Raw genomic sequence first — 14,339 nt, 5'->3', positions numbered from 1 at the left:
TGAGATCCAATTTGGCACTACAAGATGGCCACTTCTAATTGCAAATCCTCTATATATCCTTGTATCTTCAACTAGTTGTTTAAGATCCTTTTCGATAATTATATATAGGCAGTTCTCGCTTTACAAGTTCCAGGGTTTACGAGTTTTTTTTTTTCAAAGTATCAACAAAATCAAAAATATGAACGTTAATTGCAAAAAATGAATATTAAACATTCATAAATACTGCATTTCAAACCACGCATGTAGCTATACAATACAATGCAAGCAGCTTTACGATATTAATCCATTCCAGAGACATCATCGTATCATGAAAATATCGTAATGTGAACCCAATATCACACTGAATTACCAAAAAACACAATTTTTTTGGTAATTCGTTCCATGACCTCGGAAATTAAAAATTTTCGCTATATAACTCTCTAAAAGGTCATTTTTATAGTGCAAACGGTATTAGTTACCAATTCAAATCATTAAAATACACTATACTTTCATCGTTATCATATGTTCTGTTATAAGAACCAATTTTGAATGCCATTGTGACATTTTTCTAAAGCACATTTCTGGAGGTCACAACCATAAAACAATATAAACAATATGCACTTTCCGGTTTATTGGGCTTTTCTGTTACTGCAAGCAATTGTAAACGGGTAGTTAAACTCGATGTTATTGTATTTGCGAACATACTGATAGCTGGAATTGTGTGGTTTTTTACGTTATTATAGTGAAATGTGTTTCCTCTTTACTGAAAATCTTCAATTGTATAATAAGCATAAATAAATTTTCAGAATCTTCTCTTCCTTCCTTTTTTTTTAAGCTTCGTAAACTTGTTACTCTGCACAAATCATGTTAGTTGCAATTTGTGCATTCCATTAAAAAATGCTTATACATCTATTGTTTATTTGTTATTTGGTTTTTAGGAGCATTAGCAACTAAGGCCATGTTGCTCTGGGGATATGCGGTGGTCATTCCCTAACCTTTCCACATTCTCCGTATTTGGTGGTCATGGGCTTGAACCCTGGTCTAATCAAGAAGCATATGTTACGCACTGCTGCTCCTGCCCACCTGGCTACGGAGGTGCCATGCATCTATTGAAATTTATAATTAAAATAGAAGATTATCTTGGAAACAAACACCTCTTGAAGCATTTCTGAAGAAGACGACTCCTTGTGCTACAAACCTACGAGTGCTGAGCCAATAATGAGTGATCGAGTGTGCATTTAGTCGATGATGAATAATTTCTTTATTATTATAATTTGCTTGATTTTACAGGCTACATTTTAATTTCTTTTGATAAATCAATCAGTGTTTAAACATAAACTAATTAGCTAACTAATTTCATTGTTGAGAACGTAACTCCCATTTTTAACATTGTATCTATGGGATTTAATTCCCCCTTTATGAGTTTTTGCTTTACGAGCACGCTCTAGGAACGAATTAATTCGTAAAGTTGAGAACTACCTGTATTCAATTATATTTTTCTTGTTTCTGTTATGCTCCCCACCACATAAATTTGTGGCTCTTTATTCTGAAATACTGTGCTTGTAGTTAGGGTGAATGGCATGCAGAAAATTCAAGCAGTCTTCTACCATTACTGTTAGGTTTAACTTTCCCTCCAAATTTTCCTAAAACACTGAGTAGATGTAAATTTCATTTCTCACCCTGCTATTTAAATCTCCAGCCAATACTATTCCCTCTTAATCATTAGAAGGAATAGTATTGGCTGGAGCTGCTCTTTCTAACATATGAAAGAACTTTTCCACTAATCTGATTTCATATTGACCCAGTTCTTTTTCTAATTCCATTCCTTTGCTATGTAAGCTTTTTTATTTAAGATTGTAAGCTTTTTCATTATTAAGCTTTATATTATTATTTTTTATTATTATTAAGCTTTATATTATTATTTTTTATTTTAAATTAATTTTTCAATTAAAACTTATTTTTAAATTTTGACTTTTAAAAACTTTGTTTTTTCAATATTAAGATTTCTAATTAGTCATATTCTTCAGACCTTTAAAACTATTTAATCAATTAAATAATCTAAAATACCACCTTTTACTGCTTTCTCATTAACAAATAGAATACAGGTAGTCGTCGACTTACGACCTATGTGCTTTACAACTGATTGACTTACGACTGCTACTGCATCTCGCACCGCGTTTCAGTCTGAGCTGAGCATACATACAAGATTGTTGCTAGGAAGAATGCTATTAATGCAGTGCTCTTAATGCAGTGCTCTCAGATTTTTCTACTATATTTATTCTTTATTGCTAATAAGTACAGGATATGTACTAGAGACAATAATACTCAATACGACAACATGGCCAGAAGTTTTACATTATAAATGAGATTAATTGGCAAAAAAGGAAAATTTACCTTTACATGGAAATTATGAGTTACAAACATGTAAAATTATAATAATGAAAATATGAGGACTGAACGTCATATGAAGGAAATTATCCCAGTTCCACAGATGTAATCCACTCAAGGAGCATGTGACAGTATTTGTAGTCGGTAGCCAATTTCTGAAGATCGACTCCAAGACGGAGCAGTGCCTGAATTTTAGTCAGCTTTGCGATCACAGTCGAACAAAACATCTTATCGATGTATGTATGTCGTGATTCATGCGTCTCAATCTCTGTTTGCATACATTACGTTCACTATTTTTGGTTTAGTTATATTTGTGTTACAATTAGTATTTTTTTTAAAACCCCTAAACATGTCAACCAAGAGGAAAGTGCCTTTGTCTACTCCTAGACCTGTCAAGAAAGAAAGAAAGGCCATTGATTTAGACACAAAATTTAAAGTGCTCAAGCAGCATTAAGAAGGAAAGAAGATGAACGTGATCGCACGTGATTTTAAGTTATCTCATTCTACAGTGTCGATGATTTTGAAAGACAAAGAAAGGTTCGTGAAATTGTTAAAGGTTCGGCACCCAAGCGAGCAACAGTGATAACGAAACAACGTACAGGGCCCATCCATGAAATAGAAAAATTATTGTTTTTTTGGATGGAAGATCAGATACAGGAGCCTTCTTACAGTGCAGTCGAAGGCTAGAAGACTCTTTCAAACACTGAAGAAACATGCAGAAAAGATTACACTCAGAAATTTATAGCAAGTACAGGATGGTTCAAAAGAAGATTCAACCGTCATAGGGTTCGAGTCACCGGAGAATCAGCAAGTGCGAATGTGGAAGGAGCTCTAGAGTTTGTTAAAAGTCTGGATGAAATAATTACGCAACCAGAGCAGCTTTTCAACGTGGATGAGCCTGGATTGTTGTGGAAAAGGATGCCAGAACGCACTTACATTTACCAAGAAGCCAAAAGCATGCCTGGTTTTAAGGCACTTAAAGATAGGCTGACTTTGTTCCTTGGCAGGAACATCGCAGGTTTTAAACTGAAGCCTTTTTTAATTTATCATTCTGAAAATCCCCGTGCATTCAAGAATGTAAATAAGCACACTCTGCCTGTATACTTCCGTTCAAACCGAAAAGCCTGGATGACTCAAACATTGTTTGAAGACTGGTTTCTAAATTGTTTCGTATCTGAAGTTCGTGAATACTGCTTTGAGAAAGAAATTCCTTTCAAAATTGTATTAATCTTAGATAATGCAACTGGCCATCCACCCCACCTAGACCACCTCCATCCAGATGTAAAAGTTGTTTATTTGCCGCCAAATACAACTCCACTCATTCAGCCTATGGACCAAGGGGTGATTCCCACATTTAAGGTGCACTATCTTCAACCCACTTTCACCCAAGCTGTGGCCGCAACAGATGCCGACCCAGAACTATCTTTGCGAGAGTTTTGGAAACAGTACGATATTTATAAATGCATCAAAAATATTGTGGCCATATGGGAGGCTGTGACAAAGAAATGCATGAATGGAATCTGGAAAAACTGTGTCCAGCATTTTGCTAATACTATTGATGAATTTATTAGTGAACATGAACTTGAAATGGTTACAGAACATATTGTAACGCTGGCAAGTGGACTTTCTTTAGAGATTGAAGTGGAAGATGTAGAGGAGCTCTGCTAGAGCAAGAATCTGGAGAACTTATGAATGAAGAACTTATTGCTTTGGAAGAAGAAAGAATGGCTGAAGAAGAAAGGATGGAAGAAGAGAAAAATGAATATGAGGAAGAACCAGAAAGAAAATTCACCACCAGAGGTTTATCTGAAGGTTTTTCTCTACTAAATAAACTTCTTACACATTTTGAGGAAATGGACCCAAACATCGAACGATTTGCAGAAATTGAACGAATGGTACAAGATGCTTTTCGGCCATACCGTGAAATTTACGAGCAGAAAAGGAAACAAACAATTCAGACAAAAATCAACATGTTTATGAGAAAAACAACTCCCACTACATCAAGTGGCGGCATTGATGACCCTCAGCCAAGCATGAGTGGTCAGTAAAATATTTCTTATCTATTTTCTACATATGTTTTGTTTAGTTCTTTAAGATAAAATATTTTTTAGGTTTTATACAGTATTTGATATCTTTGTAAATAGTAAACCAATTGTGTTGTACACAATGTCTGATTTACTTAAACTGGTCCGACTTACATCCAGATCACTTTACGACCGGTTGGTCGGAACCTAAGATGGTCGTAAGTCGACGGCTACCTGTATAACTTGAATTATTTATTTCAAGGGAAAATCACACAGTCAACCCGTAATCACCTCCGTGCCTCCGGGTGTTAGATCCCACGGTTTTACGGCCTGCCGAAAGTGCACAAAGAAGGCACACCACTAAGACCTATTGTATCCTGCTGTGGATCACCGACTTACGAGCTGTCTAAATTTGTCTCGAGACTTCTTTCTCCTCTAGTTGGCAAGACCACCTACACCGTCTCCAACAGTGTTGAGTTCATAGAAAGGATCCACACTATATCCATCTCGCAAGATCAAGTCATGGCATCGTTCGATGTCGTATCACTCTTTACCTCCATCCCAGTGGAACTTGCCATCTCTTGCGCAAAACAACTCTTGGATAATGATGGAACCCTTAGCGACAGAACTAAGCTGACGCCTGATGACATTTCCGCCGCCCTCAGACTGTGCTTAACAGGGGGTGCAATCATGTTTAATGGCTGGCTCAATCTACCAGCAGATACATGGCACAGCCATGGGTTCCCCTGTCAGCTCGGTCACAGCAAACATCGTGATGGAGGAGTTAGAGGGACGTGTGTTTACACACGCACCGGATCACATCGCCTTTTGGTGTCGCTATGTAGACGATGTGTTCGTAGTGATCCCTAGAGACTCAGGTCAGCGACTCCTAACCCACCTCAACTCACTGTCGCCCTTCATAAAAATTCACGATTGAGCTGGAGTCGAACAACTCTATACCATACCTAGATACACTTGTCCGGCGCGAAGACACATGCTTGAAGACGACAGTTTATCGTAAGCCTATGTGTGCTGGCCAATTTACCAACTTCCAGTCAGCACACGCACGGGGCCACCTCCTCTCAACCGCCCGAACCTTGCTAACTCGCGCCTGGACACACTCCAGCTCTGCAGATGAAAGGCGCAAAGAGATCACCAGAGTCAAAGTAGACCTTACGAGGTGTGGCTACCCTATCGACGTCCTTAACAGGTGTGATCTACAAGCACGCGACAACGTGACGACCAACAGCAACGCCAACAGTGACGAGTCATTCACGAGGGCATTCATCCCATACTACCCCAACCTGTCACAGCAGATCGGTAGAATCCTAAGATCGCATGGGATAAAGTGCATCCAACTCCCAGGCAAGAAACTGCGTTCTCTCCTTTCCAACATAAAAACACCTGTCCCCACCCTTCTACAGAGTGGTTTGGTCTATCGCATCTCTTGCCGTGACTGCACGAGCTGCTACTTTGGAGAGACTGGACGTCGACTCGAGAAACGCCTCTCAGAACATAAAAGGGCGATCCGTTTGGCGGATGTAGAACACTCAGCTATAGCCGAGCATGTCTGGACAACCCACCACGACATTGACCCACACCGCGATGTCGTGGTTGTGGACAAGTCCCACCATTACCTAAGGCGCACCTGGTTGGAATCGTTAAGTATAAAATGCTCGGATACCTCGTTGAACAGGAACAGTGGTTGTCAACTTAACCCCATCACAGAAGCAGTAATTCTGTCCATAGACAAACGCTGGCCACGTCACCACCATACATCACAGCCACAAACATCAACAAACAATTAACCACGTGCCTCACGCACCATCCTGGCAGTGCATCTCTATTCCAACTGCCATTCAAAGTATTTTAATCTGATGAAGGCTGCCACCCAGCCGAAAGCTAATTCATTTATCGTAGTTTTAATGCTCTGTGTAACAAAAATAAAAATAAATTTTCGCATTATGAATCCAGAGCACGTAGGCCTGTTTTATTATTTATTTCTATGACAAGATTAGAAGGCACTGTATAATTAACAGATAATCCTAAAAATCTGCTAAATTTACAATTTCATTTATTAGCTTTTATAAAGGCAAACTCAACTGAAAAAAAAAAAAAAAAAACAATCTTGAAGGGCTTTAACATAGATCTAATTTTTATTTCCAATGATTCTCTTACATCTACACAATGGTAGTTCACAGAATAACAAACATACGTAATACATTCTAAAAGTTCCTTGAATCACATGCTGGTTATTTAAATGGTTTAAATTATGGCCGTAAGATTTCATGGGGAGTTGAAGTTGACCTTGGTGTGCAAGCATGCAAGTGGGTACTGGCTTGACCACTTCACTTGTGTCAAAACTGAATGACTGCGGAAGGCTGCAGTTTGAACAGTGTGCTAACGTCAAGTTTTTTTTAACTTGAGAAAAGTGCCACAGAAATATAGCAAGCATTACAGAAAGTTTGTGGAGATATGCTTTGAAGAAAACAGCAGTTTAAGAGTGGTTTAATCAGTTTAAAAATGGACAAGAAACATTGGAAGATGAACCTCACAGTGGATACCCTGCAATGTCATGAAACAACGAAATCGTTATGAAAGCCATGCAAAATGATAGGCGAATTTCTGACTAGGAGAAGCATTACTGCTGCTTATTACGTTGAGGTTTTGACATTGTATTAAAATGTGAGGTGAATGTGACCCCAAAAATAGAAGGGTGGCTGGATCCTGCACCATTACAATGCACCCAGTCTCAGTTTTTTTCAGAGGCAGTTTAGCAGTTCCTGCCTGTGAATAAAATCAGTCTTGCAGAAGCCTCTTACTGCCTTGACTTTGCACCGTCTGACTTCTGGCTGTTCCCTAAACTGAAAATGGGGCTTTGGGGTCATCATTTCTCTACATTGCATGACATCAAAGCAAATGCAGAAGCTGTCCTACGTACAGTAAAAAAAACATGATTTTAATGAATGTTTCAAAGCTTGGGAAGACCAATGGAGCAAGTGTATGTGTGTGCAGAAGGAAGGTACTTTGAAGGTTAGTAAACCCAACAGTTCACTCAATAAACTTTTACAGTAAAATTGCAGGAACTTTTTGAATGTACCCCATATACAGAAAAATAATAACATATTTTTAAATATAAAATTAGATCATATATATCTAAATAATTTAGATATTTTCTTAAATTTACCTACTTGTGACCATATAAGCCATGGAAAAAAAGAATAAATAAGAATACAGTGTTATTTGCTATTGCAAGATAACTTGAGAACACAGCTTGAAGTTCTGTCCTTTCATATGGATGGTCCACATCACGAAACTTAAACATCCAAAACTGTAAAAAAATAGGGATTTTAAGTTTTTCAAAAATGCTAATGCTAATTCTAAAAAATATTCAACTTTTTCTTAAAAATTTTAATTGTCACAATTATATTCACAATTGTCATATTGTGGTCTCTGTAATATATAAATGACTTTTAAGTACTGGAGAAGAGGGCTGTAGTGGAGGATACACACAGCTTTTATAAAGGCAAACTCAACTGAGAAAAAAAAAAAAAAAAACCAATCTTGAAGGGCTTTATGCCGTGTACTCTCTGGATTTTTTTTTAGGTGAATAGGGTATACCTTCTGTTTTTGAAAGACTTGAAAAAACAAATATTATTAAAATATTTACTGAAAATTAAAAAATAAATTTATTAGAATTTGATTGCCAAAATATAGAATATTACATTAAAAAAAAAATTGCTTGTTTTATTCTATGCAACCGAAGCGAATTTGATTAATAAGCCTGATATGTACAGCTAATTTTATGACTACAGCACTGCTGGAGAATAATGGAAACACTATAGGTCCCCAGGTTATGACAATACGCATGCAATGCAGCAGAACACTACACATACGCAACCAGTTGGAGCACCATGCAAATCACTTGCAAATAATTTTTTCACAAATAATCACTTGCAAAATAATTGGTCCATTGGGTTGTCACAGACATTCTCTCAGATATGCCAGACAAGCTGTACTTGCTACCTGGGAGTCTAAAACGCTGATGGAACTGATATTCGGGTGACACTCAAGTCAAGTGGACCCAATTTCGGCGAAGCTCGTCTGCTGACGAGGCTAGTACGGGCCAGACGTGTTCAAAGCTGCTAAGTGGATTTTTCTTATTTATTGATTTGAAATTATTGTTTTTCTAAAACTTTTGATTTAAATTTAGTAGTATAGCATTATTTTGTGATATTTCTGATTAATCTGGTGTATTTATTCTTTACTCGGCCTTGTAATTGCATAAAAGTATCGGTAAGGGTATCAAATCCACGTGTTACAAGTTACAACTCCACTGAACGAGAAGTTTTTTTAGCCAAATTTAGCCGCTTATTGAATATCTTTTACATCAAATTATTTTTTGGAAGTAGCTTATAGACCTAGTAAGGATCGTTGGTTTATTCTGAATTGGGACAGCGAGATTTGAAAGTAAATTAATACTTAAGTGTCCATAGATTACTGTTCGTAACTTCCGCCTTTGTCTTTGTCATACGATCGTGATATATCGAACCTAGATAGCGTTAGTATAGTATACGTTATAATATTTTCAGCGATCGGTAAAATCTATTAAACTTGTTCAACTTCGTTGGCATTTAAATTGCACTTTTAACTAAATACATATACCGACTTAGATTACAAACATAATCTAATAAATACGTATAATTAATTAATACATAACTGATACGGAAGTTATATAAAGGGAACTCGGAGATAATTAATACTTGACTGATTGATTAATACTTGACGCTAAAAATATATTTCCCATTATAGCTGTGTTGGGAGATAAGTTAGGGTTATAAACTGAAATTGAAATTTTATTTAAATTAAAAGTAATCATGACTCAGACCAGAGCAGCAAAACAAAAGGCTCAAGCTAATGGAAGTGCTGTGGCTCAGAGGAGAACTGAGGGGGGCAGTTGCCTTCTGAGTCACAGCCTTCTAAAATGCACAGCTTGCATGATGTTTGTGGAGCATTCAGGTACGGGACATGATATTGCCATGGGGGATGTCTTTGTGTGTGCACGATGCAAGGAGTGTATCGAAATCAGGCAACAACTCAGCGTTCTTATGGGCCTATATGAGAGCTTGAAGGACAGGGTGGATGCCCTCGAAGGAACTAAATTGAGGGCCCATCAAGCTCTCAACTGCCCACATCAACGCCAGAGCTTCCACTTGGTCATCACGCAACACAGCGGCAACCCCTAAGGCAGAATGCGCTGGTCCCACAGGAACTAGTTGTTGTTGGTGACTCTATTGTCAGGGAAACGGGGAACATCCTTTGTAAAAAGGATAGGTGGAACAGGACCAGGGTATGTCTGCCAGGGGCAAAGGTTGATGACGTTGTAGAGCGGATATCATCTTTCAAGGGCACAAAAGGTGATATAGTTGTACACGTGGGCACTAACGATATCAAGAGTAGGAGACCGGCAGAATTGCTTAACAAGTACAGGTCACTGTTGAAAAAAAGCCGTGAAATAGGGTTGAATTTGAAAGTGTCTGCAATTCTGCCCAGACACGATAGGAGGGAGTATATGATGAGAGCCTTGTCGATCAATTCGGCCCTGGAAAGATTGTGCAAGGCTCAAGGGGTAGAATTTTTTTCAGCCTGGACTATACTTGTTAACAGGAGGGATTGCTTCTACAGGGATGGGATACACTTAAATAGAAAGGGTGAAAGAATATTTGCTGATGCTATCGAGGCAGTGTTAGGTGGGTCGGAAAACTGCTAGCTTGGGGGGATACAAAGACAAATAGATTAACAGTAGCCACTGGCAGAGGTGAAAGAGATTCTTGCACTGCTTCTATTGGAATGAGCAGAAGCCTGAAAAACAAGATTCAGGATATTTCAGAGACTGCTGGGAGTCATTGCGGTACAAGTAAACACATGGGGTGTGTTAGGGTAGCTAAGAATAGAAATAGGTGCATGTATACTTGCGTGTACACCAATGCTAGGAGTTTAGTAAATAAATTTGATGAATTTGAGGTATTGCTCAAAACATCAAAGGCAGATATTGTTGGGATATCAGAGACGTGGTGTCACACAGAAATAAGGGATGCAGAACTGGAATTTGGGGAGTACAACGTCTACAGAAAAGATAGACTGGACAGGAAGGGAGGAGGGGTTATGCTATTAGTTAAGAAATACATAAAATCCAAGGAAGTGAAGCCAGTGGACATCGCTGGACAGTGCAGTGTCGAGTCAGTTTGGTGTGACATAAGCATTGGGAGATCAAAATTGAGAGTAGGAGTGTGCTATAGGCCTAATGACTCTGATGAGTATAATAAGAAACTGTACAGGGAAATAGAGTGGGCCAGTAAATCAGAGAGTCTTATAATGGGAGATTTTAATTTCCCAGATATTGACTGGAATTTGTGGGCTGGTCACTCACATACTAGCAAGGCTTTTGTGGATTTATTGGATGATTGTTTTCTACATCAGCATGTTCGGGAGGCAACTAGAGGGAGGAATACTCTTGATTTGATTATCAGCAGTGATTCTTCATGCATTAAGAATCTGCAGATAAATGAACCACTAGGTGGCAGTGATCACAGTGTGCTGAAGTGGGATTTACTCAAAGAGGTAACTACCATTAGGGGTAATGGGAAGGGTTATTGCTTTCGTAAAGGCGACTACGATGGACTGAGACAGTATTTAAATTCTATACAGTGGGACCAACTGATGATGTTACCAACAGTAAATGCAAAACGGGAAGCATTCAAAGAACTTATCTTGGAAGCTACTAGACTTTACATACCAACTAAGAAATATTGTTCAAGGTTTAGGCCTAAATGGATGTCAGATGAACTGATGAGGCATATGGCAGAGAAGAAACATGCATGGGATACATACAAATTAACACATGACACAGAAGCCTATGATAGATACAAGTTGATCTGTAACCAAGTTACAAAGGAGGTTAGGCAGGCGAAGGCAGATTACGAGAAATCTTTGGCAAGGGATGCAAAGAAAAACAGCAAAGAGTTCTTTACTTATGTAAACTCTAGAAGGAAGGGGATGAATCAGATTGGTCCACTTGATATCGATGGGTCAACTGTTGATGATCCTGCTCAGGTAGCTAACAAACTAAATGAATATTTTGCATCGACATTCACACATGAGGAGTTATTTAGCGAGGGGAAAGCCAGAGGTGTATTCAACTCTAGCAGTAAGCTAGAGAATCTTGTAATAACTGAGAGTGAAGTGGAGGAGAAATTGTTGAAGGTAAACACAAGAAAGGCACCTGGGGTGGATGGGATCTATCCAGTTATATTAAAGGAGGCAGCAAAGGAAGTAAGCAAACCCTTAGCCATAATTATGAGAGCTTCCTTGGACTCAGGGGAGGTACCCATAGACTGGAGATGTGCAAATGTGACCCCAATTCACAAAGGAGGATCAAAAGCTGACACAAGCAATTATAGACCTGTGAGTTTAACTTCTGTTCCAGGAAAATTAATGGAGGCACTAGTTAAAGAAGCACTGCAGGATCATTTAGACAAGACTTCAGTTATAGCTCGGACACAGCATGGTTTTGTTAAGGGGAAGTCTTGCCTGACCAATTTGATTGGATACTATGATGCAGTCACAAAGGAACTGGATGCAGGGAATAACTTTGATATTATATACTTGGATCTTAGAAAGGCTTTTGATACTGTTGCACATGGAAGACTGCTGCACAAATTGGAGCAGTGTAACATTGGAGGCAAATTGCTGCTGTGGGTAAAGGGGTGGCTGAGGGGGAGAAGACAGAGAGTGGTAATCAATGGACACTGCTCGTCGTGGACTAATGTTATTAGTGGAGTCCCTCGGGGCTCAGTGTTGGGTCCATTATTGTTTTCTGTATTCATAAATGATATTGATGATGGTATATCAAGCTTAATGTCGAAGTTTGCAGACGATACAAAGGCAGGCACGGTTGTCAAGGACACTACTGACACTATGCTGCTGCAACAGGATTTGGAAAGGTTGAGCACATGGGCTGAGAGGTGGCAAATGAAGTTTAACATTGACAAATGTAAAGTACTACACATGGGAAACAGCAACCCCAGAGCAATGTATCAACTCTGTGGTATTACACTGACAGTGGTAGAGAATGAAAGGGACCTGGGGGTGGTTGTGCAGGCAGATATGAAGTTCTCTGAGCAGTGCAGACGGGCTGCAAGAGTAGCTCATGGTGTATTGTCAATGATATATAGAAATTTTTCTAGCAGGGATAAGGAGGTGATTATTCCCTTGTATAAGGCAATGGTCAGGCCACACCTAGAGTACTGTATACAGGCCTGGAGGCCTCATTTCAAGAAGGATGTAGAGCTGCTGGAACGAGTACAGAGAAGGGCAACAAGATTAGTGAATGGAACAAAGGGGTGCTCTTACGAAGAAAGGCTTAAGATTTGCAAATTACAGTGTCTGGAGACTAGGCACCAGCGAGGTGATCTGATAGAGGTGTATAAAGCATTGAATGGTTTGAGCATGCTCAATGCTGATGGGATTCTTCCTCTCGCTCAGAATAATTACCTGAGAGGGCATAAATTCAAATTGAGGAAAGACAGATGTAGGATAGACGTGCGGAAATTTGCCTTTAGCCAGCGAGTGGTTGGTTGGTGGAACAGACTTCCATCCCTTGTCGTGGAAGTTGATAGCCTAAATAAGTTTAAGGCTCAGCTGGATAGGTATTTTGAACGAACAGAGAGGTGAAGTGGGAGTGGTTTTTTTTTTTTTTTTTTTTGGCTGATGCTGCATAAGCTTGCTTTCTTGCATCAAATGCCTCTACTAATGCTAATGCTAAGTCCGGATGGTCTGTGACAGCAAAATCCTCTGCTTGCACCTTCGTGATGGTGGGACTGTTAGTAATCCTGGGTACAACTTCCATGCACAAGTACATGGTGGGTGACCACTGGTGTGAACCAACGTAAGCAGAGATCGAGGTGAGGAGCCCACACCACATGGAGGAACGCCGCCCTTCTATGTTACCAGGCAGTACTAGGTGGTAGATGACTCTCATCAACAGGTGCAATACCAACACTTTGCTTATTGGAGGCTTGAAGTGGCGGAACCCATGTTTAGTCTCCAGAGCTAAGTTCCAGTCAACCCTTCCCAATCTCTTCCATAATGCAGTATGATTGATGACTTTTGAGTTTATGATGAACATTCTGGCAAGATCCAATATTCCTTACATTTCGAGGGTACAGTACATTACAGCTCTAAAACGGTGTTCGCAGGCCGGCCGCTAGTTAGTACACCAGACCGAACCTATTGGTACCTCTCTAGGAGGCTTCCGGATGAGCTTGTATATAATCTTGCTACCTCTACTCTGCCAGATAGTGACTGGAGGGAGTCCGAGTAGTGTGTATGCGGGGAACATTGTCGAGGCCACGTTATGTCAAGGATCTGGGTATATTCTTACCATATGTATGCCATATCCAAAAATTTCATTACTTCATACAGCATGTCCCACCCACTTTTTCTTACCATTGAATACACCATGAACTGCGAAAAGATCTAAACCTCCCAAGCACTTCCTAATTCATTTCACAAATATGCGTGGTCTCAATTCTAATCTCAACGATATCCATTTCCACTTGCAGTCTGCCAAACCCCATGTACTTTTTCCTGACAGAATCTCAGTTATCAGTTGATTCAACTAATGCTCATCTCAGATGCCCAAATTATTCACTGTATGATTCCATTCGCCTCAAAGGTGGTACGTGTGCATATGTCCGTTTTGATATTCCCTGTCAGAGACTTGGCAATTTGGAATCTCCTCTCTTTGATCTTCTCTGGCTTAAAATCTCTCTAACTAATTGTGCCAAATTCATCTGTTGTCTCTACTGTTCTCCCAACTCCACTAACCACTTGGAGCGCTTTGACTTCCTCTCTTAGCAACTTTCCTAACAGTGAGGTAATTTTCCT

General features: G+C 39.3%; 1 protein-coding gene across 1 annotated transcript in view; it reads right to left on the bottom strand.

The window, feature by feature from the left end:
• Nucleotides 1–14,339, bottom strand: part of LOC150077017 (equilibrative nucleoside transporter 1-like) — a 157,806-nt gene that overhangs the window by 114,786 nt on the left and 28,681 nt on the right. Inside the window, exon 3 of the mRNA XM_090385620.1 lies at nt 7,583–7,722. Coding sequence (XP_090241746.1) covers nt 7,583–7,722 — 140 coding nt within the window. The remainder of the gene's footprint in view (nt 1–7,582; nt 7,723–14,339) is intronic.

Source organism: Mastigoproctus giganteus, chromosome 12 (assembly GCF_048544385.1).
Source record: "Mastigoproctus giganteus isolate SK-2022 chromosome 12, ASM4854438v1, whole genome shotgun sequence".
In the NCBI taxonomy this organism is placed as follows: Eukaryota; Metazoa; Arthropoda; class Arachnida; order Uropygi; family Thelyphonidae; genus Mastigoproctus; species Mastigoproctus giganteus.
The sequence above is the reverse complement of the archived record's forward strand: the minus strand, read 5'-3'. Positions and strand labels throughout refer to the sequence as shown.